Source organism: Prenolepis imparis, unplaced genomic scaffold, assembly GCF_030444845.1.
Source record: "Prenolepis imparis isolate NDT839.2.m4 unplaced genomic scaffold, iyPreImpa1.0 SCAF_15, whole genome shotgun sequence".
NCBI classification, from domain to species: domain Eukaryota; kingdom Metazoa; phylum Arthropoda; class Insecta; order Hymenoptera; family Formicidae; genus Prenolepis; species Prenolepis imparis.
This window is the reverse complement of record NW_028141173.1, coordinates 2822690-2832916: the sequence shown is the minus strand read 5'-3', so window position 1 is coordinate 2832916 and position 10227 is coordinate 2822690. Positions and strand designations below refer to the sequence as shown.

General features: G+C 37.7%; 2 protein-coding genes and 1 long non-coding RNA gene across 4 annotated transcripts; 1 reads left to right on the top strand and 2 right to left on the bottom strand.

Moving 5' to 3' along the window:
* Nucleotides 1–231: 231 nt before the first annotated feature.
* Pgd (phosphogluconate dehydrogenase) lies at nucleotides 232–4495 on the bottom strand. Its single transcript, XM_083055086.1, has 5 exons — nucleotides 4340–4495; nucleotides 3678–3901; nucleotides 3346–3590; nucleotides 2557–3182; nucleotides 232–2079 (listed from the first exon to the last, which is right to left on the bottom strand). Exons 1-5 carry the CDS (start codon nucleotides 4348–4350, stop codon nucleotides 1737–1739), a joined length of 1449 nt encoding a protein of 482 aa, XP_082911212.1. The 5' UTR covers nucleotides 4351–4495; the 3' UTR covers nucleotides 232–1736.
* Nucleotides 4496–4645: 150 nt separating this feature from the next.
* On the bottom strand, nucleotides 4646–5663 carry LOC145945880 (uncharacterized). 2 transcript variants are annotated; one of them, XR_014426932.1, is made up of 3 exons: nucleotides 5438–5663; nucleotides 4898–4989; nucleotides 4646–4783 (listed from the first exon to the last, which is right to left on the bottom strand). It is a non-coding gene; the product is annotated as an uncharacterized LOC145945880 (long non-coding RNA). The 2 variants fall into 2 exon arrangements; XR_014426933.1 differs by having other exon boundaries at nucleotides 5407–5652.
* Nucleotides 5664–5764: 101 nt separating this feature from the next.
* Nucleotides 5765–9683, top strand: Arl5 (ADP-ribosylation factor-like 5). The gene is made up of 3 exons (XM_083055107.1): nucleotides 5765–6124; nucleotides 6953–7397; nucleotides 7488–9683. The coding sequence occupies exons 1-3, from the start codon at nucleotides 6079–6081 to the stop codon at nucleotides 7534–7536; spliced, it is 540 nt and encodes a 179-aa protein (XP_082911233.1). The 5' UTR covers nucleotides 5765–6078; the 3' UTR covers nucleotides 7537–9683.
* Nucleotides 9684–10227: the final 544 nt, after the last annotated feature.

The window sequence follows — 10227 nt, the reverse complement described above, 5'->3', positions numbered from 1 at the left end:
ATTGTCAGCGATTAAAATCGAACGTATCTCTGTAATCTTATTATAAATAACAAACTGAAACAGAATAAAGTAAATAAATTAATAATTGTTGGTTTCAATAAGAAACCTACAAGTTTTATACAGCAAATAACAGCATTAAAATCGATTGTAGTTTTTCATAAAATTTTTAACTTTTGATACGTATATAGTTTCTCGCACATTGTTGCACGCTTTTATCGAGATATAAATAAAAATTGATTATGTGTATAAAGCTTCTTAATGCACATATAGCATCGTGCGTACACGTGTATAAATGTTAGTTCGACCTTGATGTTAAAAAAAAAACCCGACTAATATTAAATATTCTTCAGAAAAACGCCGGTGCATCGAGACTAAAAAAACAAAGTTTCGAAACCGACTGACATTATTTAAAAAAACTGGTATTGGAGAAAAAAATTGCCAGTATATTTAGAACGAATTAATTAAGTCATCAAGCTAGCCCGACGTCGATGAAGTCGGCGCGCGTAGCCGGAAGAAATAAAACTGTTTTGCAAATTCAAATTTACATAATAATGCGATAAAATGCGTTTGTGGAAAAAACCTAAAGCTAAATAAGGATATCTCCGTCATTCGAAATCGTTGACGGAGAACGCGTAAAGAAAAAAGAATGTAATTGCGCAAAGTCATTTCCGGAGTCTCTATTTCGCGAGCGCAACTAAACGACTGAAAGTGTCATGCTCCAATATCTCCGCGTGGAAAGAGAGAAATATAACGTAATATAATGAATGGATTCGCAATCCGTAATCACGGTGCGGCGTTTCACTGTAATTTAGTGGTCTTGTGTCTCTGCGCCTCTCCGTTTCCTCTCACGATTTCTATCTCCTTTCCTCTCGTTCGTCGTTGCGTCAGCAAGCAGTTCTAGCGAACGATAGCGATAATCTCGCTATCGTCCGAACGGAGTAAAAGCAGAATGAGTCCACAAATTCCGCTCGCTGTTTACGATCTGTGCCTGTGACGCATATAACGTCGTCGAGCACTCTTACATTTACTTCCACAACAGCCACAGAGTAATGTACTTAATCCGCGTTACATAATCTGTGTCTCATTTGAATTGGAGTTTCTTAAAATATACGTGCGACTCGCATGGAACGTGAAGCGGTCGTTTTCGCGAAATAAAACATCGCAGTTGACGATACAAGAGTATTTTACGCAAGAAGGTCGAAGAAAAATCTTATCTTAATTAATTAATCCTATCTTATTCATTCCTGTTTATATTCCTACATACTATAAAACTCGGTATATATTTTATCAATATATAATCAACATTTGTAAAAGTATAGGCCTCTTTCTTAACTTGCCTTTCTGTGATTTATTTTACAGAATTTGTATATGTAATAATACATATTTTTACGAAAATATATATTTATCAAGAAGAGAGATCGCGAAAAAACAGGAATTAATATACAAAATATATCTTTGTTCATGTTTTATATCTTTCAATTGTAGAATCAACGCGTATTAAATCGTTTACCCGTTCTCTGTCGCAGTTACGCAACTATCACATGAATTGAATTATTACACGACTCACACATGTATTTATAATAATTATAAATATATCTTTGAAAAATATATTTATAATTATTACAAAACACAAATTTCTTATACGTTCCATAATATACATGTAAATTACAAAAATATCTTTTCTCGCGATTATTTGTACATGATGGACCGTAATACTACCGGGAGATTCCTGGAGTTTACGCGTCGTATGTGGAAGCGGACACTTTTCCACCGTGTCCGGTCCAATTCGTGTGGACGAACTTCCCTTCCTCGCCGAGCAATTCGTACGTATGGGCGCCAAAGTAATCTCGTTGCGCCTGCAATAGATTCGCCGGCAATCGGGCGTTTCTGAACCCGTCGTAGAAGGCCAGGGCCGTCGACAGAGCGGGAGTCGGTATGCCCATCGTCACGGCAGCGCTCACCACTATCCTGGCACTTTGATGACTGTCGCGCAAAGCCTTGGCGAAGAAATCGTCCAGCATTAAGTTGGACAATTTCGGATTTTTGTCGTAAGCCGTTTTTATATTTCCCAAGAATGCGCTGCAAAAAGATTATTGTAATTTTTTTTTTAGAGAGAGAGAGAGAGAGAGAGAGAGAGAGAGAGAGAGAGAGAGAGAGAGAGAGAGAGAGAGAGAGAGAGAGAGAGAGAGAGAGAGAGAGAGAGAGAGAGAGAGAGATACACGCGCGTTTCTATTTTAATTTTATAAAAATAAAATATATATATAATTGTTATCGTGCAATACATAACTACATGCAATTTTTCTTTGCTTTAAATATAATATATGAGATATTATTTTGACGTGATAATGAGCGATATCTTTTTTAAAGAAACGAGTTATCTCGCGTGACACTAGATATAACATGTATCCTTGAAACATTTTGAACGCAACCTTGACATTTATATCTCCTTGCCGTACGCTTTCAAAGAAGATGTAAGATCACTTGAGAAAGATTGAACGTGATATTGGCGTGAGTCGATGAGGTTAAAAGTCACATAAGATTTTGGCCGATAGTTACCTCCTTATGATACATCCACCCCGCCACATCAACGCTATTCCGCCGTAGTTCAAGTTCCAGTTGTGGACCTTGGCAGCCTCCCTTAGCAGCATGAAGCCTTGCGCGTACGAAATGATTTTCGCGATGTATATAGCCTTCTTCAAATAATCGAGGAACTGTTTCTTGTCGCCCTTGTATATTAGATCCGGACCGCTTAGTACCGAGCTCGCCTCCACGCGTTCGTCCTTCAGCGCGGACAAGCATCTGGAGAACACCGATTCACCGATCAGCGTGACCGGCACGCCGTAATCCAGGGCGGCGATCGCCGTCCACTTGCCGGTGCCCTTCTGGCCGGCGGTATCCCTGATACGCTCAAGCAAATAGCCGTTCTCGTCCTTGTACTTAAGTATGTCTTGCGTAATCTCGATCAGAAATGAATCCAGTTCGCCCTTGTTCCACTCTTCGAACGTCGCGCTCATTTCCTCCTGCGTGAGCTGCAGACCTCTTCGCATTATGTGATACGCCTCGCAAATGATCTGCATGTCGCCGTACTCGATGCCGTTGTGCACCATCTTGACGAAGTGTCCCGCACCGGTTTCGCCGACCCAATCACAGCACGGCTCTCCATCGGCTTTCGCGGCTATCGACTAAAAAAATATTTTATATTATTAATAAATAATTAATAAACGTTAATTGTTTATTTAATATTTTATTTATAAATAAATTATTTATAACTTATATTTAATTTTAAATCATGTGTCTGATAGATTTTTTATATTATAAACAATGATGGACTAAGCATCGCCATGCCTGAAAGATAGATTTAATATGCGGCCATGCTTTAGAATTGCCACCAGGCATCAAGGATGGTCCATATCTGGCACCATCCTCACCTCCGCTGACTCCACTGCCCACAAAAAGGATCCCTTTCTGTTCTAATTCCTTGGTACGTCTCTCAGTATCTTTGTATTCGGAATTACCACCATCGATGATAATGTCTCCGGGAGAAAGGAGAGGCACTAATTGTTCGACAAAGGCATCAACGGCTGCTCCAGCTACATCGATACATCAGATTTTATTATTATTATAATATTCATTATATACTGTTGTAAATTTTTAATTACAATAATAAAATAGATTACCTTTGACTAACAACATTACTCTCCTCGGGCTCTTCAAAGTGCTGACCATTTCCTTCATGCTATAAGCACCGATAACTTTTGTGCCCTTGGCTTCGTTCTCAAGGAAAGACTTGACTTTTTCAGTGGTACGGTTATAAGCACATACGACAAATCCATGATCATTCATGTTCAAAATTAAATTCTGTCCCATCACCGCTAAGCCGATGAGAGCAATATCTGCTGTTCTAAAATATAAAAAAACATTTATGTTAATTGAAATTCAATATAAAAGTAATTAATTTTCTTCTTACATTCATATATATTAAGAAAAAAATTTCCATAATTGTCTTAGATAGCCCAATGCAAAATATCTTACTAATTGCCCTCTTACATACAATACATTAATTATAATAATATAAAAACTTGAATTATAATAATTTCACGGTAATTAATAATGGATAAAAAATACGTTTAATCTCTACAGTTAATAGTTCTCTCGATAAACATTCTTAAATTAGATATTCGGCTGTGAATGATTCAAACGACCAAACGCTCGTAAAATGTATAATGAAATTGAAGGTGCTCGAGGGTCGAATGAATGACTTTCCTCTCCAATGAATGACTTTCCTCTTCATAATATTATTTTCACGCGTATTCCGAGAAAATGAGATAAATATACTCACGGAGTACTCATGTTTGCGGTGTGATTTCACGATGAGGAGGAGATAAATAAATGTGAAATCCGTCGAAGACGTCGCTGGAGATAACTGCAGAGTCGCAGAGGAACAAGTGGTTGTCGATGCTTTTCGGTGCTCGTCAAAAAAGAACGTGCTGCCGACGTGTGTGAAATGCAGGCGACATGCGCCTGACGTTCCTCGCGGCTGATCAGCTGATACGGCGCGAGCCAATCGTAATACGGGCCAGGTCAGCAGAGCCTTCGAACATTTGCCATCGGCAAAAGTTGTCATTATTACACGATGATGCAGCGTTACAAATAATATCGTGCTAAACACGCGCGATATCGCCGATTTCATGACGCAGGCACGCAAACGCTTATCCGCATCTCTTTGTTGAATATTTTGGAATGTTTTTCGAGATCCTCCTTCGAAAGTCACGTCGCCGTGAATCTATATAAATTCGAGCAAATTGATTATTTATTAAAGCAACGAGATCCCCCTTCCCCCCCCTCCAGAGACGTAAAAAATAAAACTCTTTTTATTTGTAATATATATATTTCTTACCGAGTTCTCTAATTTCAAAATATTTCTCGGAAAGATTCTCCGTAATGGTTAACGAAGTGGAATTCCATTGGAATGCGAGATGTTCCCGTATGCTGAAAAGAAAAAAAATCGTGACTAAGCATTTTTTTCCTACACAGCCGAAAATGAATACTCTTATGAAATTGCGAGATTACAAATATATATATATATATATATATATATATATATATATATATATTAATATAAATATATATATTTCGATACCTTCCAACAAGTCCTCAAAATTAGCATTTTAATAAAAAAATATAAGAAATATAAAGAAATACAGGAAATATATTTAAAATTGAATTCTTTGAAAAAAAGTAACGCTAATTCATTAAATAACTTTTTGATGCATGCAATTCATCAAATGGTCAAATATTTTAAATTATGCGATAAATATTTTTTTGATAAATAAATTGGCAAGTTGAATTTGCTTATATATATGTATATATAATTTATATCATATAATACTCTTAATTTACACATACATACGCGTACGTGAACTCGACATCTACTCACACATCACAGACATCTGTAGAAATATATGAAAATGGATAGATTTCTTCGCGTATTCTGGCTGCGATCAAGACTGCACTACGAATGCTTTGAAGCATCATTCTATCTTTATTCCATGAGAATAAAGATAAAATGCTGTTTTACAGCACATTCGTAGCACAGTCATCTTAACCTCGGCCTCTCTTTATCGTTGTAACTGTTGTAAGTTAAAATCTGCGAGATAAATATCTCGACCGAGTTCGAGTTCGAGTTCGAGTTCGAGTTCGAGTGTGACATCAGCGCCGCGCCCGGGACGTGCCGCGACACGATATGCGTCAATTGCGTGCGGGAGAGCAACATGTCGCGTCTCGCCTGAGCGGAGGTTCCGCGTAGATTGACAGCTTTGCTCGCGCCCCCCATCTGTCACTTCTCTGTCCGCGTCGCGTCGCGAATCCCCGAATGCGTCCGTCGCGATTATGACGTCGCACCGCGAGTCGGTAATCCGACCTAGTGTCCTCCACCGTCGCCGAGGCGAACCTAACCCCGAGACAATGAACCGCCCTGTTCCCGAGACATTCTCCTAATCGCGAGCGAGCTTCTGCGCGGCATCCAACGGATATTCCAGTCGTCTCGGGCTTAAAAAGGGAGGAGGAAGAGGATCGATCATGGGTCTGCTGTTCGCGAAACTGTGGAGCCTCTTCGGCACCGAAGGTGAATATCCCGCACAATCGTTCGTGTAATCTTCCCCCCTTCCTCCCTTCGCTCCCCTTTGTTTGCACGCGTCCATCATACATATGTTTATGACACGTGCGAGGAAATCATTTCGATCGACGACGTCGATTCTTCGTCTAGAATTAATTGGACGTTCTGACGTCAAACGAGACGCTGGAGATATATTTTGGAGATGTTTTTTTCTCGGGCTTGGCGCAAAATTTATTCGAGCGTTATTCAAGATATTCTTTGCATCATTCGTTTCGTCAGGATTATAATGTAAAATTGCGTGGATCAGCAAATGATAATTAATACGTTTTAGAAATTCTTATAAATGTACACACACACACACACACACACTCTGCCCTACTTTCTAATCTGTTAACATATGCTGTCAAGTCATCAACGATTTCTTCGTTCTAAAATGCAGCTCTTGAACGTGAATACTTGAACTTGCTACTAGTTTGATTTATCTCTACTGAATTTTCCACTTCCTCGACTCAGAATTTTCTATATTTTCTTTTATCAATATTTATTCTGACGATAACTTTGACAGTTCTTCAATAAGTATTATATCATACTTTTATGCATTATAACATATGGATAATAAAAAAAGAATTTTATATTGTGAAAAATTTGTTCAATATTTCATATCAATATGTTATAATTCCAGCCTTATCAAACTGTTAAAGTTGCGAGTCACTTTCTTAATTATATCTGCGAATAATATTCTTCAACAAACAAAATCTGTATACCAATTGCATAATCTTTGCAAAATATTTCAGCTCTTTGTAATAAATATATCAACGAAAATATTTTTGTTTTCAGAGCATAAGATAGTTATGGTTGGTCTGGACAATGCCGGGAAGACAACTATATTGTACCAGTTCCTGATGAACGAGGTTGTTCACACATCTCCAACCATCGGATCTAACGTGGAGGAAGTGGTGTGGAAGAACATTCATTTTATCATGTGGGACCTAGGTGGCCAGCAAAGTTTAAGGGCTGCCTGGTCCACTTATTACACGAACACAGAGTTTATCATTATGGTGATAGACAGTACAGATCGTGAGCGACTCGGTGTAATTAGGGAAGAATTGTATTCAATGTTGAATCACGAGGAGTTGAGCAAGGCTAATGTTCTGGTCTATGCCAACAAGCAAGACTTGAAGGGCAGCATGACTGCAGCTGAGATTTCAAGGCAACTGGATCTAACGTCTATCAAAAAGCATCAGTGGCATATACAGAGTTGTTGTGCACTCACGGGAGAAGGGTAAGATAAGCAATCTATGAGCAATAGTTGTTGTGCTATTCTTGCAATAAGAGAGATAACATCTGAAATGAATATGACAAAATGTTTCAGGCTATACCAGGGTTTGGAATGGATTGTCGGACGCTTGAAAAAGACATGACGTACATTATGAGAGTCGATTATAAATCTAATGAAATATCCAAAATGTAAAATATATTATTAAGATAAGTATCTCAGAGTTAAAAACACACACTTTGATGGTTATACGAAAGAGGAAAGCAGCCTGAACTGTCGTATTTAGTTAGTTATTATTTAAATCTCCCGATATGACTCTCAAAGTGCATCCGATCGCGTTATTACCACAGCGAGCATTTAAACAAACGGGTGGACGGGTGAGTCTGCTCTTCAAGCTATAATTATATCGCGCTGTAAGATAATAGAAACGCACGGCTATTTATGCGATAGAGAGAAAGTTCGGTATTAATTATGTAAAGTATGATTGGTACCGAGTTTTCTCTTGTCTACAGTATGTTCAATGCGGAACGAAAATGAAATAAAGATACAAAAGTACAAGATAAGATATTGAATGCGCATATAAAAAAAAATTTACATGTACGAAATATGCACGCACTTGATGTTGATTGCCATAATTAAATGATTATCAAATGTATCGAGCCATAAATTTATAGTTCAGTCGCTTCCATTAAAGGAGTCATATTGCTTATGCAAATTATTACATGGCGGAGGAGTGCGAGACTTTTCATCCCGTCCACCTGCACTAGACAATGGAAAACAGGCAGATGAAGATAACTAACGTTATTTCTACTCGGTTGACATATAAGAGCGCAACAAAGGTGCACCTGTGTACATAGGTTTTTATACTTCTCGTTAAGAGAGCGAGCTATGTAAGAAAAGAAGACGGGAAAAAGAAAAGAATGTCGAACGAGGGAGAGTACGAGATTTAACGACGTTTCCGTACGTAAAAAGGTCCGAGCAGATCCGCGGCAAGGTCACCCGATCGATGAGAAACCTTTCGTGGCAGAATACGAACTGCTCTGTGATACGTGGATTCAATTCTGAGACAGTTGTTTGCTGGACAGATTACGAGAGATACGAATTATGAAATGTAATCAAGAATTAATAGATAAAACTGATAACGCGCGAAGGAAGACTGACGATATCTTCCAAAATGAAACGCACAGATAGTATCGCGATAGGTGAATGAAAAATTCTTGAATCAAAAAAACTCGTGCGCTTTCTCGCTGATTCTTTTTCTTACTCCTTTCGATTTATTCCATTTTATTCTTTCTAGATCGATTAAGAGCCGCTTTAAAAGCATATCTTCATTCTAATTAATATACTTTACTATTACAATTGTTATAATTGTTGTAAATAGTTGTTATAAATATTTTATAATTTTATCGTCTAAGAGAGGCGCGAGTCCTTAGCCATTTAAGGAAGTTCATCTTTCCATTCCATTCACCCCGCGATTACTATATGCCGATAGGACGACGAGAGAGGGACGTTTGCAAGGAAATTGCATGAAATTTCCTTGTCCCCTCCAACTGACAGCTGTCTCGTTTTTGTTTTTATTTAAATCGTAAGTGTAACATCTATCTTTTATGTAGCGCGTAAAAAATACTCCAATAGATATAATATTAACATTGTGTAGCTTATATGAGAAAAAAAGGAACTACATCAATGCTGAGAGAAATTATCGGATCAACGGATTTTACGCCAAAATTAACTATAGGAAATTGTTACTAACATCACCGCGCGAGAGATAGAAATGCCGTCTAATGCCAGAGTGAGATCTTAACGCTTAAAAATTACATAAAAGTTAATTACGTCAGCTTTCTCATATTGAGAGAGAAACGGGTTCTTCTAGATGTTGATGACATAAGATGTATCTCACATTGTTTCCCCGTTTCGAAATTCTATACGCGGGGCTATTATGTCGAATTTATCCTCGGACGTGTCCGTCTTCTCTATGTATTGTGTAAAAAAAATTTTCTGAAATGTAAAGTACAAGACATAGGTTGTTTTAACACTAATCGATTGTTGGCGGAACGTTAAAAAAATGTAATTCGTGCTGGTTTTGCGAATTCCTCACGGTTCGACCGTCGAAATAATCATTACGAAAAAAAACCAATCCATTTTCGCGATTTATTGGTCTTTATCTAATGATATTGTATAATATGTTTAAGTCCCAGGGAAAGAGTGTCCCCTGTGCAACTTTATTAAGTAATGAAAAGGCTAAAATGTGCGATGTCAAATAAATCAGTTTCTATCAATAAGAAACACAGATCTATTATCCATCATTTTTCTGATTCGCCATAATAATTCCATTCCTTTCTCCCATTTTTTATAAGAAATAATAGTTTTTATGTAGAGACGAATAAAAGATATATAAATTTAAATCGCTCAGTATCGAAATATTTATAAATATCGCTTTAAAATTTTATCTCGATTATTGAAAGTTTTCGGCACAAAAAAAATTAAATATTTAAAATTATGCGCGCATTTCTTTTCATGTCGAACGATTCATTTATGTTGACGTTTTGCAAGCTCTGAGCGAGCGTGAGAGAAAGGATTTCAGCCGGTTACCTTTAGTCGTCCATTTATTTTCACATTTTCATTATAAATAAGGTACGCACACGCTCATTCATTCTAATATAACAGTGGTTCCAGCACTAGTCATGCTTCTTAATTTTACGCGCGACGACTCGCCACAAACGAGTAACCGCGTCGGCCGTTCGACGAGACTATTGACTGCTATATTTTTTACGTGCTTGTTGATCACTTTGCATCCGTATTGCTCGTATTTCCGCAACTACAGCGCAATTTGCGG